The sequence below is a fragment of the Parambassis ranga genome, chromosome 19 (assembly GCF_900634625.1).
Source record: "Parambassis ranga chromosome 19, fParRan2.1, whole genome shotgun sequence".
In the NCBI taxonomy this organism is placed as follows: domain Eukaryota; kingdom Metazoa; phylum Chordata; class Actinopteri; family Ambassidae; genus Parambassis; species Parambassis ranga.
In genome coordinates, this window is record NC_041039.1 from 17,580,008 (window position 1) to 17,598,582 (window position 18,575).

At 43.0% G+C, this 18,575-nt stretch overlaps 2 protein-coding genes and 1 non-coding gene across 5 annotated transcripts in view; 2 read left to right on the forward strand and 1 right to left on the reverse strand.

Moving 5' to 3' along the window:
• Window positions 1-513: 513 nt before the first annotated feature.
• Window positions 514-6,490, reverse strand: pus7 (pseudouridine synthase 7). Of its 3 annotated transcripts, none has more exons than XM_028430818.1 (17): window positions 6,388-6,489; window positions 6,124-6,216; window positions 5,523-5,828; window positions 5,346-5,430; window positions 5,142-5,258; window positions 4,929-5,073; window positions 4,195-4,306; window positions 4,016-4,093; window positions 3,759-3,887; window positions 3,418-3,543; window positions 3,284-3,345; window positions 3,038-3,198; window positions 2,769-2,895; window positions 2,205-2,306; window positions 1,841-1,970; window positions 1,188-1,279; window positions 514-1,047 (listed from the first exon to the last, which is right to left on the reverse strand). In XM_028430818.1, exons 3-17 carry the CDS (start codon window positions 5,816-5,818, stop codon window positions 911-913), a joined length of 1,899 nt encoding a protein of 632 aa, XP_028286619.1. In that variant the 5' UTR covers window positions 5,819-5,828; window positions 6,124-6,216; window positions 6,388-6,489; the 3' UTR covers window positions 514-910. The 3 variants fall into 3 exon arrangements, with proteins under 3 accessions (XP_028286619.1, XP_028286620.1, XP_028286621.1); XM_028430819.1 differs by having other exon boundaries at window positions 6,124-6,186; window positions 6,388-6,468; XM_028430820.1 differs by lacking the exon at window positions 6,124-6,216 and having other exon boundaries at window positions 6,388-6,490.
• Window positions 6,491-7,225: 735 nt separating this feature from the next.
• trnat-agu (transfer RNA threonine (anticodon AGU)) lies at window positions 7,226-7,299 on the forward strand. Its single transcript has one exon. It is a non-coding gene; the product is annotated as a tRNA-Thr (tRNA).
• Window positions 7,300-8,121: 822 nt separating this feature from the next.
• Window positions 8,122-18,575, forward strand: part of srpk2 (SRSF protein kinase 2) — a 46,814-nt gene continuing 36,360 nt past the window's right edge. The window contains exons 1-2 of the mRNA XM_028430176.1: window positions 8,122-8,186; window positions 8,444-8,510. Of these exons, the coding sequence (XP_028285977.1) occupies window positions 8,171-8,186; window positions 8,444-8,510 (83 nt within the window). The 5' untranslated portion in view covers window positions 8,122-8,170. The remainder of the gene's footprint in view (window positions 8,187-8,443; window positions 8,511-18,575) is intronic.

An 18,575-nucleotide genomic window follows, 5' to 3' on the forward strand; every position in this document is an offset into this window, starting at 1 on the left:
TTGTTCAGCACAGAGAAGATTAGACGAACTGTTTTACATTTTACTACGACTGCAGCACCACTCTGCTCACTCAATCAGGCACAGAGTGGGTATGGGTAAAGAGTTCCTTTAAGAAAAGTTTAAATAAAGTGTGGCTTGAAAACAAAAAAAACATTTTTCTCCTTTTTTATAGTTATAATTTGTTACAATACGTGAAAATATCTATATCTATACATGATCAGAGACATGATCCTGAACCAGGAGAGCAGATATAAGCCCCGGATGAATGACACAATTTAAGAGCCGCTTTTAGTTTGAGAGGGCAGCTGCGTCCTGCCAGCTGGCATATGCTAGACAGTGTAGCAGATGGTCAGCTCAACACTGCCTGACTGTTTCTTTTTTATAACCAGCATCAGACTGATACGAGTGCAAAACACAGACGTCCAGCAGAGGGAGACAGTGTTAACAGAATAAAGTTGATCATGATGCTAAATAACATCTAAAACCCCAAATTATGTAAAGGAACTCTGTCACTGTAAAGGTCTCCAGATTTTAATTTCACTCTTTCATATCATACAATAGCTCAAACCTAAAAAACACAAAAATTCTTATGTCTGTACATGAAGAGCAGCCTGTAGCGAGGACCACAGAATATGTGAGCACCCTAAAAGTTTACGTAAATCGTACTAGGGCACAAAAGCATATCAGAGCACGTAAAAACATCATTTAAAATAAAGCTGAATAATGATAAGTTGTTACTCTTTGTACTTCAAAGAAATTATTTTCTGGGCTCAGAAAGAACCCAACAGTTCTCCCTCTCTCTCACATACACACATAAAAGCACTCACAACAGTAAGTAACCAAAGAGGACAGGCGCTGTGCAGCCTGCAGCAGCAGCCGTCCTGTTCATGCCTGAAAGCATCTTTGGGTCTTAGTTGAACCAGGTGGTGTTGAGCTGCGTCTGTTTCTTGATGCTTGTGTCCAGCTTGAGGACCTCTCTGATCGCCATGGTAGCGTAGGTTGAGGACGGCAGGGAGAACTCCATCCGCAGAGCCCGGTACTTCCCCTCTGTGGGGAACAAAACAGAGAAGGCTCTGGTATCAGAATAAGTACACAGGTGGTCATAAAGCTTCCCCTTTTCATATGCTTTATTTCACCACAATGCAAAAATCACATTTTACAACCACTTGTAACGCAGGTTAGTTTACCTTTGTTGAAGACTGGGCCAGGTTTGTTCTCTAGTTTCTCAAAGTCGGTGTGCACCAGAGAGATCCTGGGGTCGTCGTACTGTATCACCTCCCTGTGCATAGCCACAGCATACCAGGTCACAAACCAGCTCTGAAATGTGAGCTTTCATTGCAGACTTTAACATTATAATGGAGCATTCCAATCACCGTCATGCACAGTAAGAACGTCTTCATTCTGCTGCTTGATATTGCCAGGAAAATGTGGTCAGGGGTGCACATTTTAGTAGCTATGTGACCTCCTGTGGTCATACAAATAGATGCATAGAGTAAAATCATCATCACTGTACTACATTATAAAAGAGAGAAGCTTGCCCTTTTTTGCCCAAAACACAGGACCCACACCTCAGGCTCTTACATGAACGTCTGGAGTTGTGTCAATAAATTAGTTGATCTTTTTGTTTTTAATCACATACTGCATGTTGTTACTTTTTGGTATTTCACCACATCTGCACAGAGAGTGAGTGTGAGCAGCAGTCCACATGATGCATTCAGGTACAGCGCTGAGTGTAGGTCAACCATGTTTTGACTGAAATATACAGTAATTATGAGAAGGAGTCAATGTTTCCTTTGAAATGTAATATTTCATGCAGACTATGAGTAAAAAGCTCTCTAACCAGCTGACATCACTGGGTCTGATGATGACGCGTCTGTAGGCTCCAGCCAGAGAGTAGTCCTTCACTTTGTGTCTCATGTTGTCGATGTCCAGCTTGTCTGCTGACAGCAGCTCTCTGTATCCTTTACCAACTGACAGAAAGACACAAGGATGGCCGACAATACTTTAATTTATGTTTCATTAAGACTTTAATTCAGTTATTTCTCTTACTGAAGAAAGAGGACTTTAATTCAGTTACTTCTCTTGACATATTTAGGTTGAATACGTTATAAACAGGTGTTTCCACTTTTATAAATATTTGTGTGAAAACCTCCCAGTGTTATTTTTCACAACTGTCTTTTTATGTAGAGAAAGCCATTTCTTACTGTGGTGAGAGGGGTAGATGACGTCATACCCAGGGAGGGGCATCACAATGTCGTGGATGGTGTGACTCTCAGCCTCCTCTGCAGACAGCACATGTGCAGCAGCTTCAGAAATACAAGAGAGAGAGAGACAACATCAGTCATTTTTCAAACTGAAATGTCCCGAAGGGACCTTCCAAAAGGGATTAATAAAGTACATTCTATTCTATTCTAAATGTGACCATGCAGGGTGCATTACAAGCTGCCTTCAACAATTTGTCTACTTTCATAGCGCAGTCGAGGAGTTTATTCTACACAGTTTGAAACACTGTCAACATAATATTTCACTGTAATCTGAATATGATGCCTTTGCAGAGCTTGTATTTATTAATGTTCTCATTTGTGCAAACTATGTGGGGCTGGCTGTTCAACAAACATGAACTAGCTCAAGGTAAGAGCGACCGCCTTACACCACAGAACGGAATACTTTCCCTTAAAAAGTAAAGGGAAAGTATGATGAAAGTATGAGGACCCCTTAAGATGGACAGGTCACCAGACCTCCCAAGCAGCAACATGTGAGTTACTTACTTCCTCTGAGCACCAGGTCCCCCTCCACAGCCTTCAGCCCGAAGGCTTCGAGCCTGCGGCTCACCATGGTGTTCCACACCATGCTCTGGTAGCTGTGGATGTACATCAGCCGGTTGTTACGGGGAATCTGGAAAAGAGCAAGAGAGTCGTCAAAGAAAGCACTAATACGACTGGCTCCTGGCATATCTGATATAATGAGCCTTTATCAATCAGCCCCTTGCTCTGGAGCTTTACATTTAATACAACAACATTACAGATATAAAACCAACCAGTCCAAAGGCAGTGACGATGTTTTTCTTGCCATACATAGACAGGCCTCTGAGCAGCTGTCCTTCCACACAGCGCTTGTTGGGCAGCTTTTTCAGTGCCGCCTCTGGATCCTGACTTTTGGCCCATTCCTCCCTGCAGCGGACCAGAAACTCTTTCTCTGCTGTAAAAAGCAATAAAGCAGAAACAACATGTGAAATATTCCTGAAACGCTTCATGTACAAGAAAAGTGAGCGAGTGGATATAACCTCCAGGACGCGGTTTCAGAATCAAGTCCACCACCTCATTCCAGTCGTTTTTCAGAATAGCTCTGTTGAAGACAAAAGAATTTAAAATGCCATCATTTCTACATTATGTAAGTGTTTCTGTGTCAAGGCCTCACCTGCCCACATGCTGTGTGGGCACAGCTGTGGTGCCAAAGCGCTGCATGCCATAATAGTTGATGAAGCCCGTCTGCCCGAGTGACGTCATGGCCTGGTGGACTTGCTCGTCTGTTCCTGAGATGTTCCTGTCATTTCATGATGTAACAGTGAAAAATTAGATGCAGTATAATGAAGAATTTCCACAGCATCACTATGATCACAAGGGCAAACGTTCTGTATCTGCAATGCATGACTGAAAATCATCGTATCGTTTACTTTGTGCAATCTCCTTCCAAGCAATTTCTTACTAACATTTTCAGAAATTTCTGGTCACATTCATGACACATTAACATCTGCTGACCTGATGACCACGGTGAAGTGGTTTCCTTGCAGCTCCCCCAGCTTCAGAGGGTGGCTTTTGTAGTTGAAGTTGCCAAGTTTAAGGTTTATGAGGCACTTGTTGAGGTGGGCCAACCGCTCTGCTGTGATCCTAAGTGAGCAATGAGAAAGCGTCATTCAAGCTGATTCACCACAGATTTATCTGCTTGGAAATATCAACAATAATTCGTACAGGAAATTAAAGCATGCACTCTAATTATTGCAGTTCCACACACTCACTTGTGCACTGCTATCTCCTGCACAGTGATGGCCCTCTTGTCCTTGGTTCCCATGTAGGAGAACATGTTGGGTCTAAGCCTAGAGAGGCATGTATCAACAGAACAGACAGGTTTTATCGTGTTTATCTCTGCAACGATCATTAATTTATATACAGCAAATTCAAAGCACCACATTCAGACCTGAGGAACTTTGACAGAACATTGATGGCATCCATGGTGTCTTTGTTCTCCTTGTACAGGACAAAGTGGCAGAAACTGCCACGGTTTTTGGGCCAAAAGTGTTTTCTGGGAGCTTTAATGGAGACAGAAAAAAATGTAATAAGAATCCTAAAAATACTAAAAGTCCGAAAACTTCGATATTCATGTTCTGTTTTTTTTTCTCCCTCACTCGCAGATCCAAGCTTTGTATTTTACAGTAAGATGGAGATAAATTCAGACTGATATTATTTAAACCACCTCCTCTGTGCTGTGTGGAAAATAGGTTCTTACCTGCAGTCGTTTTGACTTCTATCCACCAGAGAAGAGCAGAAGGAGGATAGAATAAAGTTACTAGGTAAGAGACTTCGAGGGGCAGGTTGTCAGGGGTGAGATTTCATGCATGGGCCAGAAATTGGAGAAGGAGTTCTAAATGGTTTATACAACACAACCTGTTTTGAAACAATGCGGCTCCGCTGAGCTGTTAAATCATTTAGATCTACAACAGAGCATTCCACTGAAGCTAAAGGGCTCTGAGTAGACCCATGCAGGTGTGTTGACCATGCATTTGCACAAGTACATGCATTGTATTGGATGTTTAGGACCACATGCACTGGATTTGGTCTGTTAAACAAAAATGTATGAAACACATGCAACAAACTCTTTGAATAAACTGACAGTGTCAGAGGTCAAGGCTGAACTCTGCTTCTGTTTCAAACCTGCTAAAGCCTTCTTCCCAGCAGCGTGGTAGGCCACTATAAACCTCCGTCCTTCCTTTTCTTCCGTCTTCGTTTCCAATCCAGCAAACTGAGTCTTGATGGCTTTGTGGACCAGAGTCCGTTTCTCCTTTGTATCATCCAGCACCTACAGATAATAAGCAACATTTAAAATTCCTTACTCACGTAGGGGGGGTTGCAGTCACGTAAACTCACCTCAATGGAGACATTTCCCTCTTTATTCTTGAAGAGCTGCAGCTCGGCCAGCTGCTGTTTCTGCTCTTCAGTTAGTATGTCACATTCCTTTGGCTGTTGAACAGCCTCTGGGGTTTCCTAAAAGAAAGGAAATACAAAGAAACACCATCATAATGTTGACTGTAATCCCTTGGGAAATTAGATCATACAAAAAGGTTATCGTACCTCAGCCTCTGGTGGGATGGAGAGGTCATCTAAATGCACTACCTTTCCCTGTTTATTGATTTCATGCACCACAAAATCTGAGTATCTGAGTACAACAAACAAAATAATCTGTTAAACAAAGAAAACTCCAGAGTTTTTTTATGTAAAACCTTCAATGACTGTAGAGGATGAACAAACCTTTCCTTCAGGATTCCTGAGAAGCCCTCGTGGTCACTGACATACTTCAGGATACCCACATCTTGCTCAGTAAGACCATGCTTCATCATGTCAGCAAAGGTCTCCCCATCCTCCTCTCCATCACTAGCTTCCTCTCCTTCAGCCTCTTCCTCCTCATCCTGGTGAGGAGGTCCCCCATTATCATGGTCATTCTCAACTTTTTGTTTCTTAGATGGTGTGTCTTCCTCTTTTTCATCTGGACAGAGTCTCTTCTCTCCGACTGCGACGAGGACAGGCACAGGCTCTGATTCGGCCATCGAGGCCAAGCTGGGACAACAGAGACAGACAGGGACAGTTAAAGGACTACTCACTGCTTTGACCCCTAAGATGTGCTTGACTTGATGTGGATTTTGCTGGAAGTTTAGCATTAAATGAATGACAGTAAAAAAAATGCTAGCATGACGCACCAGTTTGTAACACACAAGCAGTACAGTACCAGTGCAGTATGATTCTACACACGTATCAGTACAAAGCACATGTTAATACTGCAGCACGTCATTTGTATGTATAAGTAATAACAACACAACTGGCGAAGGCCAAGAAAACGATGCTACGGACTTACTATTTGTGGGGCTGAGGTAGCAGGAGACAGGAGTGGATCTGAGAAACACTTCTTATGTTCCACCTGGCAAACACATGCAGACACTTCTTGACACTAAAAGACCAAAACGAACACCCAAAACTTAGCAAAGCCGCATCTATAAGCTAGCAAACACTGCTAGCTAACACACAGAGCATTTCAAGCGGGAAAACGGAAGCAAAACATTTAGTGTAAACAAAACAAAGAACGTTATTCTCGAGCAAAAAAAAATCTGATTCTACAGACCTGCGTCTGTTGATATTCAGAAGAGTCAGGAGAGCGTTACACGCCAGGTTTTTCACGTGTTAGTGTGGTTCCGGAAACAGGACGTCCCTTAAGGCCCGCCCACTGCAAATGTTTTGTTAAAGAGCTGTCAATCAGAGTTATGCTGCGTTCAGGTGCGAACGGCAGGATGGGGTTTTTTGTGAACAGTCCCAAATTTAGGATGCAAACATTTGTTTGTCTAAAGTTATGACACGACTTGAGTTACTTAATTGATTAGGCTTTGTGGTATATAAATAGACCAGTAAATACGAAGACACAGACAGTTAGCAATTAAAGAGCGAAGCAGCTAGCTAATATGTTTCCCCTTTCATTAAGAAACATTGAAGTATTCCATCTCAGTTAAGAAGATTTGCTTATTAATTCATTTTTACCAAAATAATTGAAGCTGTGACTTGGAGGTCTATTTTTTTAAAAAAAAATTGTTGTAGTCCATAAAACTAAGAATTAAAAAAAAGAATTAGCCAATCCTAATTTATTTGCCGTAGAAATGCTTATAATTAAGCAATTTCAGTTTGGGAATCAATAAAGTATTATTTCTGTCAACACACTTTAAAGACCTTTGACATGGTTTTAAAATTAGGTCTAGATACACTTAAACTTAGAAAACAAATATTCTTTACCATTTCTATTTACACTAATGTTTACTATTTCTATAATGCTCTAGCAGCCCACAGTAAAAACTACAGTATTGTGGTGTTTAAGTAATTTTTCATGACTCCAAGCTCCATTTTTTTTATGACTCCTTATATATCCACAGAGGTATCGCCACAGAATTTGGGGAGAAATACCGCAAGACGTCGGCGCCGTGGCTTAGTTGGTTAAAGCGCCTGTCTAGTAAACAGGAGATCCTGGGTTCGAATCCCAGCGGTGCCTTTTCGACCCTCAGCTATAAAACAACAACATATCAGAGCTAGTGGTGTAATTCTAATACTCAACACACATCACATGTCTTCTTCTGCAACATCTCCCTTTAAAATTCCATTCTTCAACAGTAAAAGAGCCAAATACACTCTGTGAAAGTCTGGAGGTGAAACCAGGTAACCTGTAACATCAAATTCTATGTCAAAAGTCTAATAAATCTGGATTAGAGTGGGCTGAAAAAGTGCAGTACAAAAACACAAAGCTGGCACTATAAGTAGTATAGAAGCAAGCAGCGTCTTGGGCTTGCTACCAACTTTAATTAAGGATGATCAATATACACAAATGACCATAATTAATTCATTAATCTTAGTAAAACGTTGAGTCGTTTGACTTTAATTAAACAAACAGAGGACACTGAGTGTGTCTGTGTGCAGGTGGTCCAGACTTACAAACACCTGGGTCTGTTGTTTCTGGCCTGTTCCACAGACGGACTGAGGAAGTGACTGACATTTCAAACGGCTGCACAGGCAGACATCTATATTCACAATAGTCACTGGATTCACACCATCTTTATACCACACATCTGCAACTGACTTGCGCCATTATATTCTATTATAAGTACTAATAATAGACACAAATGCACATTTTTAATAAAGTTTTTATTGATTTTCATATTCTGCACATTTTATATCACTATGGTAACGTGATGTGATGACAGGTCTGCACGCGACTCCTGTTTCCGTCGACAGAGGGAGCGCGTGCCATCCAGAGACAGACAGGTCAGTGTGTGTGTGTAGAGAGAGAGAGAGAGAGAGAGAGAGAGAGAGAGGATCCGGCTGCTGCCGCCGAGCCGCCTGCTCCTGCTGAGGGAAGAGGAGGAAACATGAGCTCCAGGAAAGGTGCGTATCCCTCGGCTTCTAACGCGGCTGCACTAATCTCCTCCTGGTTGTATTGAACGTGAAATGTGCTGAAATGTAGCAGGAGTCACGGTTTGTGCCGGAGCCTGAGCACTAAACAGAGCTACAACACTGCTAGGCAGCTTTCCTGCCGGTGCTGATGGTGTGTTTGTCTCTCTCCCCTCTCTCTCTCTCCCCGACCCTCCTACACCCTTTCCCCGGGACTCGGACGTCGTTTGCGGCTGTTAATGAACTGGTAGTGATGGCCATTCAGGCCAGAAAGAGGAGGCCGAAGGGGAAGAAGGATAAAGCGGGTCACCATCGGAGGTAAGCGGGGCGGCGGCGGCGGCGAGTGCGAAAGAATTGGCCGTGTGGAAGTGTTTGTTTGCCGGGGTTTGGTTTGTTGACAGCGGGTCCGTCTCTGTGTGGCGCCGGCGCTGCTGCTGGTGCAGTTTGTGCGCACATATGGCACTAAGGCGTGTATTTGGTTCCCAACACAAGCTCCTGTGGAGTCTGGGAAGTAGCTTATGTGGACGACGTGGTCCTCACCTGACTCCTTTCGGCTGTCTCCAGCAGCACTCACACCCTCCCTGCGTTGCGCCTTCATGTGCGCCCGCTAAGCCCTTCACTTCACTGATGGTCTGCTGATTGATTTTTCTGGGGCTGGAAGGTCTGACAGATGTGGCAGTGTCAGTGACGGCAGCAGCAGACGGAGTTAACGCCTCCTTACATCGCCTCGCCTGTTTGGGAATCTCTCACATGGTGTTATGTAACTTTTATCGGCTCGGTCAGAGCAGTCTGTGTTTACTGCTTCACTCCCCGGCAGTCCTGCAGGATGGATGCCCCGGGTGGTATATTTTTGGGTGCTTCCCCCCGGTGTGAGTGGTTGCAGCCGGCTGGCGTGCAGGTAGGCAGCGCAGTGGCTCTGTAAAGTGCATGCGAATTGGAGTGGAGAGAGTGGGGGGCTTTCTTCATGGCGTGATGCTATTGGAGCGACGTCACCAGCAGCCGAACAAGGCATCAATTAGGTGATACCAATGGTGCGGTCACCCCAGGAGGCTGCTAGAATGTGCTGGAATTCCCAAACACCTGCACAATCATACACAGAGTAACCAAATGTGCGCAAAATGTGCAAAAAATGAGCACATCAGGCATGTGGTTCCACATTTTATGTCATTTTTCTTAAGCTGATATCTAAAAAATGACTCGGACTATGGCCTTGTTATGGATGGACTTAACCTCTGCCCTGCAGGATTGAAGTGGATTTCATTGTATATTCATCTGCAAGTCATTTTTAGGAGGAATCGTATTAATCTTTTGCTTTGCCAAGGAACTGTAATAAAACACATCATTGTGTAAAACAAGGCAAGGCCTCAGCTGACTCTAAGATATCATCCACACCAGTCAAATGCTATAAAGAAATGTAAATGACTGGATTTAAACAACTTATTAAGCAACATGACAGGCATAAAGAGACATTGAAAAAGGAAACATAAGATAAGATAAGATAAGATAAGATAAGATAAGATAAGATAAGACTTTATTAATCCCAAAGAAGGTTTGGGAGGTTTTCTTTGGTGCCCAGGAAGGACATTAGAGATGTTACATCCATGGAGAAGATATGGTAACCTGATAAGGGTTGAATTGAATCACCATCTTATGATGTAGCTAAAGTCAATGTGTGTGTGGATGTGTAGTGTAGCCGTGTTGTCTTTGTCTCACTGTCTTTGCCTCTTGGTCTTGAGCTCAGTCTCTTACATCATGACTAATAAATAGGTCAGTCATCCATCCAGCCATTTATCCATCCCTGTTTTGAGAAGCTTATCCGGGTCAGGGTCACTGTGGCATCAGGGCAAGCAGGCTCACACACACACACACACTCTCACATCGCCTGTCTCTGACAGTTGACTTTCTTTATATGTGTTAAGACTTAAAGGGAGGGTGCAGTGTTAAGCAACCAGTCATGCTTGGCTTCCTCCAAAGGGCTTCATGCAGCAGAGACCGGCTTTGTGGTTAGAAACCACAACAAACACACACACAAACACACACACACTCCTTCTGTGGTAACTTGAGCCCGGTGAATTTTAGTCATTACGTCGTCGCTTCACTTTGATGTCTCCTGACTGAAGGTGAAACATCCTCCCATGTGTTCACTCATTCATTCAGAAGCACACGAACACAGGTCTAAATTTCATACATGCAAAAAATAAAAGGTCTCTATCTCTGTCCACAAGTGGCAGACGGCATGACATCTGTCTGTGACAAACGCAGGCAGAGACGAGATTTATATAAAGCTTAGAAAGGCAGATCATGGTGCCTTGCTGAGGAACATATGGGAGGGTTTGTGCATGCATGATGACAATTATAAGCATGTCTGGCAGCATCGTAAAGCAGTGAAAAGGCCCTGTGCTTCCACATATTTTTCCTGATTTGCCCTTTACTCATTTGGTATCATTTGGCCGAATCAGTTTATTTGGGGTCAGAATGTGTGTAGACATTAAAGGAATGAAGTAGAATCCAAAGATAAATGTTGTTTTCTCAGGTTTTTGTTGACGGCTCCTCTCGGTGCTGCAGCAGCATCAGCAGCATGTTTTTGCTTTTCTGCTGGACAGGTTGAATTCCTACAGGCATTTATTGTCATTGTTCAGGCAGCCATGCTTGGTGGCCTATGAAATGCAATGCTACAGGATGAAGCTTCATTTCTAGTTCTGCTCTTAAGCCTAGAGATCTTCTTCTGCTACATTCTGCTAGATTCTGCCAGATTCTGTGCCTCGTGTCCTTTGAAAAGGACTAGTGCCGAATGGTTTATGTTGTTTTCAGTTGTGTTTATGTCCCAGTGCCTGCAGTACCAGTATTTACATCACCCCCAGTTACATGTTGTGCAAATTACAAACAGGTGACAGCAGGTAGGAGTAAGAAATAAGTCAAGACGGCGCTTTTACCTCAGAAGTTGTAGCTGATGATGATGTTGGACACAGGAAGAGCAAACATAAGACTCCACACTTCTGATGTTTAACTTTCGTTTGTCACATGCACTCTACCTCTAGAAGGTCTGACAGGGAGAGGATTGATGATTGATTCACAAAACAGCAAACAAATGGCGTGTCAGTTTGACTCGTAGGCATCATTTATGAGGAACCACATGCTCGGCTGACGTTAAAGATCATCTGTTAGAAGCGGATGAGTCACATGTTTTGATGCAACTATAGGAACTGCTGAGCAGAGCCTGCTTGTGGAAGATGGAATATAATGTACCAGCCTTGCAGCTACAAGCCTCGTCTTCACAGCCAGCTTTTATCACATCTTTTCAAAGCACTGACCACACGTCATTGTGTGCAAGGTTGGGCCGATGTGAGCACTGCTGTGCTCTGGTATTATTTATTGGATTTAGCCACTAACATACGTAACACAGTATTGACCCTGTGTGTGTGTGTGTGTGTGTGTGTGTGCGTGCAGCATCTGTAGGTGGAATAGCAGAAGAAGGTTCACTTCAAGTTTACTTTTCATCTTCCAACTTTTGCTTTTGTTCTGCTTTGAAGTTCTGAAGGTCATCAGGGTAACCTGATCTTATCTTGTTTTATTTCATCAACAATCTGTCTTTGTGTGTGTGAATGAGTCAGAGTGTGTGTGTGTGAGAACAAAAACAGGAGTTGTTGTGCATGGTTCAACAGGTTGTGGGACTATAGGTGTATAAATGCTGATTTCCTCTGGTCAGTGGCTACACACAGTACAATTTCACAGTGCGTATTATCAGATTGGTCTGATGTGTGAGCAATTTCCTACAAATATAATATTAAGATGAAGATTAACCCGTAGGGAAATGAAGTATAGTATTATATAGTATAGAAAGTGTGAAGACTAATTTACACTAAAGTATTAGCGTATTATCAAGAAAAAGCAAAAACATTGTTGAATTTGTATCCTCGTATTTTCTTTAAACATGCATTCGACACCCAGTGATGTGCTCTAGAGGGTTAAATAATGATAACAAAAACAAAGTGTTTTGACATTTGCAGGATAAACAGTGTTTTCTCTTTAACAGCTTTAAACTCTCACGTTTGTTTTTCCTCACTTTTTTCAGCTCTCCCTCTTCATTGAGTTTGGACTGTCACTTAAAATAAATGGACCATCGTGCCCTTTGTTGTGCATGTTTCCATAGAAACACTGGCCACTCTCATAGACCGTAAAAATACCAGAGCAAGTCCTTGTCACCATGATTACAGGCACAACAATGATGCAGGAGTTTGGAGGAAAAGCTGAGTAGTTGTTAGCACCTGCGATCACTGTAAATGTCCAAATCCTTTTGTCTTTTAGCCATTAGTGGCGATAGAAGAGGTTAATCCCACTGCCCTGCTGTGAGTAAAGATAATTAATGTTTCAGTTTTGTCAGGGGATGAATGCTCCATGTTTCAGCAGCCGAGGCTTCATCTGAAGTGCCTGTATCATTAAATGGATTTGGATTAGCACACCAAGACATGCAGGGGCTGCGAGTGTGAAAAGCACATGAAGTGACACCAGCCTAATGGTATTCATTAGTCATAACTTTTCCACAGCACTAGTGAGTCTAAATGCTAATGCTCGTATTGGGATATATATCTGTCAGCATGCAGGGCTGGTCATAGCCGAACAGACCCTTCTGCGTGAAATGAGCCAACTCTAACGTGACTTATGTTCTCACATATGAGCTGCGTTGACTTCGGTCAGAGGCTTTGCTCCGCTCGTAGTCTTTGACTGAAAATGAGAGCAGTGTTTATTCATTGGTAGCAGGGAGCATGATGAAGTTGATCAGATGTATTTATTTTGTCATGTACACTGAATCAATCTATTCACATCTGTTTGAGGTCCTTAGGCTTAGCGTAGCCACACAGCTGCTGCACTCACTGCTTTAGGCGTAAGATCAGCTTGTTGTTGTGATAAATGATCTTTATTGATTTCAGCGTGATAAGCAAAAGGTCTGGGCCGACTTCCCTGTTAATGAAATGAATCGATTCTTACAGGAAGGCGGGAGTCCAGCCGTCTGTGGATGAACTCACAGTTGCTTTGTGTCTTACTGTTGGCAGACCTCCTATAGTCGTCCTAGATTGTGGGTTAATGACTAGTTACATAATGTATTGTATAGATGTGAGGAAGAGCTCTGCGATTTCGATCTTCGGCAAAGAGATTTGTACAGCTCGGCCAATAACGCCGCCTTCATCAATACTGCAGCCTCCCTGGATGGAGCTGAGAGCCGAGCATGTGAGCTGCATGTAGAAAGGAAGGCGAACGAAAATCTGGGGCTAGAGAAACGGTGAGAAGCATGCAGAAAGCAAGAGAGGTGGAGCACAAAGATAAAGACAGAGTATAAGAGAGGGAGGGAGAAAGTGAGAGGTTGCTATGTGAGAGCATGTGCACGGCCGACCGGTAGCAACAGGCAAGCCCAGGATGGAGAGAGTGAGCAAGGAAAGTGGAGAGAGGGAATTAGAGGATGCCACAGGGCAGCTGCAGGCAGGAAATGAGGGTTAGTGAAAACTGCTGCGTTGGGCACATCGGGGAAAGCACATAGGTCGCTGAATGGTAAGCAGCTGAGCGAGGACTGGGAAGCCTAAAAGGTCCATTTACATGCAAACACACCCCATGTGTACTGTTATAGCCCGTGTTTGGATTAGGTCACGTTATTTATCCAGAAATGTGTCATTACAAGTCAGACCTGCAGGACAACCCTCTGTGCAGTTTCCCCTTCAGCAGGGCAGGGACCAGAGCGTTACATTTAGACCTCATTGTCAGCAGCCGTCCACCACGCCCTCTGTCTGGTGTGAAGGGAAATTAACCTCATGTCACCCCGCAGCGCTACATTTTACTATGTCAGTTCAGCATTAAAAATCTCTCTCGATCCATCAAGGTTCATGTGAAAGTGTCATATTCATAAACTTAAGATAAGTGCAGCTGTCACCCTGTGTCTGTGCGTGCGTTTTACAAACCTGCATTTTGTGGCTGAACAGCACCACACTGACACATACCTATCCTGTGACATGTATAACTTATAACAGGCAGATGCCTGCAGAAATACAGTCTGTGTGCAGCCATCACGGGTAATAAGAAATGAGATTTTGCTACATTTATTTAGTGTTTTCCAGATAATATAATAATAATATTATTCAATAATATAATATAATATTCAGACACAGATTTATGGGCTTGGCTCTGCACACTCACAGATCATTCATTGTTACATACTGGAGTGTAACATGATATCAGCTGTTTCCTCTGCGGTGTCTGAGTGGTTTTCTGCCTGGTAGCCACAATGCCAGTATTACTGCTGGATCACCGACTAATTGAATATAGAAGTAGGCCGGTCGTGTAGGACCTACTCTTTAAAGACAGCTCATAGGTGTGTGGGGCTCTGAAATCAGCACTAAATATGGATTATATTCCTACAGCCTGCATCAACTGCTTCTTGTCTGGCCTCAGGGCCACGTAAGGTGATTTTTTTTGGCCACCATTTCCGAACTAGATGTTTGTCTAACCCGTGGAGTTTCCACCTACCTTCCCAGAACTTCAGCCAGCAAAAGCACAAGATCCGAGCAAATCCACCGAGTCATTCCAGCTGAATGAGGAGACAGAATAAGAGTGAAATAAAAGGAAGGATGGCGGGAGAGAGTGTGTGTGTGTGTGGTCCAAATAGGATTTGTTCAATGAGGAACAAGAAGCACGGATTTGTTTCTCTCATGTAATGCTTGTGAAGTGCCGTCTAGTGCTAGTGCAGTTGCAGGCCAGTGGGTCATCACGGAAAGAGGAAGGGAGGACATTAATAGGGCATGTAATTCTGTGAGGGCAGGAGCTTATCACAGTCGGGGAGGTTGGAGACAACACACGGTCACCTTCCGCTGCCACCTTCTGGCTGACTTGGGAAGGGAAGAATTTTAATATAAGTGATGATAAAACTTAGCATGGTGCTTGCAGTTTTATTTCTTCTTTTTTTTCTGTTGGCTGGTTTTCCTCCCAAATGTGCATTCTGAGATGTAAAGCTGTTACGTTCTATGGTCCCTCAGTAAACACAGAGTAAACACAGAAGTCAGTCATCCTTTCATTCTATTATGCAGCATGTCAGTATAGCGTTCTTGCCTTTATTCTCTCTGATGTTGCTGAAGGTGGCAGAACGTTAAATATTTTAAACGTCTTTTTTTCCCTTCCTTAAACATGCAGATAACAGAGTATCATCTGAAGATCTATCTTTTGTGCAACCTCTGAAAAATACACAACTCTGCTTTTATGTAGCACTGGAATCCAAACCCAGATCTGCAATTCATGCACTGCTGCTTCTTATTATATCTGTAGAATTAAAGGCAGATAAACATTTTTGTCATCCTCTCTCTTCTCTGGTTTTGATAAATGGACTTTGTTTTAGAGATCATCATTTTTCTGTTAACGCCTCGTGCACCACTGGCTCACCATCCGTCTCAATGTGAACTACAACCATTGATTTAAAGTATCTTCGCCTGTCTGTTAAAAAAAGGAAAAGTTACACAGCCGCCATGGAAATTGTTGATAGTTTTAGATGAGATGATGAGATACCAAGATGCTGCTCATGCCCTCAGAGTGGTTTGGCAACACAGCGACACATTTTTTCCCATTTGCTCACCAATAATTACAGATAATGCTTGCAGGCTCAGGTACAACAGGGCAGAATCAATACTCATTCCTAATCGCTTGTGTTTGCAGGCTGACCACAAGGTGTTTGTTTGTCTCAGTATGTCTTCAGCACACTAACCCATATCTCTTGAGTGTGTGTGTGTGTGTGTGTGTGTGTGTGTCCTGCACAGTCTGTGCATCATCTTTTTTTTCAGTTGCTGCTGCCATTGTAAACACAGAGTATCTGGCTACACTGAGCAGTCTGGTGTCCTCATTTAGACTAGAAGGATGTTAGATCACATAATATTATGTATGTATTAAAACGTGGGTCTTTATATATTTGGGCTAGTCGTAGTGTATTTTTATGAAGTACATTATTCCAGTCTTAATTTGCCTTTTTTTAAAATGGGGCTGCTGTTTGTGTATGAGCTTGAAGGCTGCACAGAGACGCATTTGTCCGCCAGTCTCCATGTTATTTCGATGACATTACGACAGTTCTGCTGAGTGAATTATCGCATTCATTGTGTTGACATAATGCTCGTTGACCACAGGCCTCCCTCCTCCTCCTCCTCCTCCTCCTCTTCCTCCTCCTCCTCCTCCTCCTCTCTGCTGCAGGGTTGTTATCACAGAACTGTGCGGCTGCAAACACAGGGTGCTCATTGTTGTATGCCCGCTCCGCTTGTGGCTATAAGGTTATTTTTTTCTGCTCCTCATGCTCTCTAACAGTACAGGGGAAAATACCTTCGTTTATCCTTGTCTGGCCTCCCAAAGTGGTGATTTTTACATCTCTCTGGTGCCCTGTAGGCTTTTATGAATGCCTTGTAAGAGAAAAAGTGCATTGTGTGTCAGAGTCAAGAGTGTAGTACATATTCTGATCAACAGAGGGCGATCACATCCTAGATGATTATGTTTGGCCAAAGGTTTCTTTATGTTCAGCTACCCCTTCCTGCTGTTCATATTTAAAATGACTCTATCCTTCTACACTATATTTTACCAATAACAATAATAAATATCTGGTTAAATCTCTTTTAAAAAGGTATTTTAAATAGAACTACGTTTAAGTTTGAGGCCTGTTTGTTTTATTTAAAGTTGATATGTTTCCTTAGTAGCACACACACAGTACACACTGATACCACAAACACATTTGTCTCAGTTAAGTGTAGCTACTAGACCTGTCCTCTCCTCCATCAGTGAGGTGAAAGGGCATAAAAAACATGCAGCCGGCCATTCTGTGGGTTAGCTTTGTGCGTTATGTGTTACCCAACCTCATGTGTCGTCAAATCCACTTAAACATGTCTGCCCGGAGAAGCAGCTGAGGTCAGAGTGCAGGAAGAGAGGACACAGGTCACACAGTCATCAATTAAACACACACCACTTAGTTAATGAGCTCAGTCACGTTGACACACACACACACAGTTGTGTTTACATGCTTTCAGAGGACATTACATTCATTCATTCATTTCCTGGAGATCTAACCTTAAACCTTACCCGATCTAACCCTTACCTTAAGTCTCTATACAAAAATATTCTGATTTATGGCTTTTATGTCCAAACAATATGACACAAAGGATGTATGTCACCATAAGATGAGCACCACACACACCAGGACCAGGTAGTGATATCATCTGTTAACAGGGTTTTACTGTGTTTATTTGGGTAAAAGTCACACTCTCTCTCTCTCTCTCTCTCTCTTGCTAGCAGCCATTCAAGTATATTGCTTTCGTGTGTGTTCTGCAGGGTAATGAGGCACAGAAAGTGCAAGTTGCTTACCTGTGTATGTGTTGATGAATTGCAACCACTCTACCCTGACCAGTAACTCTGCTGTGTGTGTGTAGTGGGAGCAGTTGTCCCCTTGATCTAAAAGGAAACAGGGTAAAAAGACACGAGTCAGAAAAGAGTGAAATGGCTACAGGCCAAGGCCTCAAGAAAAATCTAAAAGCGTTAACAAGACTACATTTTAAGCAACATATTCTGTATTTGTTTGCATATAATATGCATTAATATTTACCTCTCTGATGCTGATCTGGTCGGAAATCCATGCAAAATTTTTAAAAGTTATTTTAGAGCTACTCATGACATTATACTATTTTCACCGCTTCTGTGTTACACCTAACAATGTACAATGTCTATGCATTGGGGAGAAGGAAATGTGCCACTGCAACACAATGCACCTGAATTTATTTTTGCCTCTTGTGTATGTAGATTTACGGCTAGTATTCCCAGCCCTATGATGCAGTGTGAATTATGGAGTCCCTGCAGACAAGCAGGCTCCATATGGAAGTTTGTGGCAGAGAAAATGAACTGCTGTAAGGCAAACCTGAGGCTACCAGTATATTAATCTATGTGCAATCTAAACACACACACAGAGTTCAGTAAAAACCCAGTTGGTGTGTATGTAATTGTGTGTGTCTCCACACGGGGGCAGTGTTTTACCTGCAGACAGTGACAACAAGGCAGCTGACACAAAGAGCACAGTCACTGTTAAAGTAACAGCATTTCACCTGTTTATACTGGTGCACACACACAAGCATGGTGCACATGTATGGTGCACGTTGTGTATGCACTTGTCTGTATGACTTTGTGGTATTATTTGTGCATTTAAGCGCATTGTATGTCCAAGAGCATTTTGCAAGTGGGACCTTCTGTCTGTCCGTGCATTGAGTGTGTGTTTGCCTGCATAAACCCCTTCTGTCTCCTCCAGCATCCACCAGGCACTGAGGAGAAGTAGGCCGCTTAAAGATAGCTCCCGGCAGCCTCAATACCAGCTCCCAAAATATATCTGCT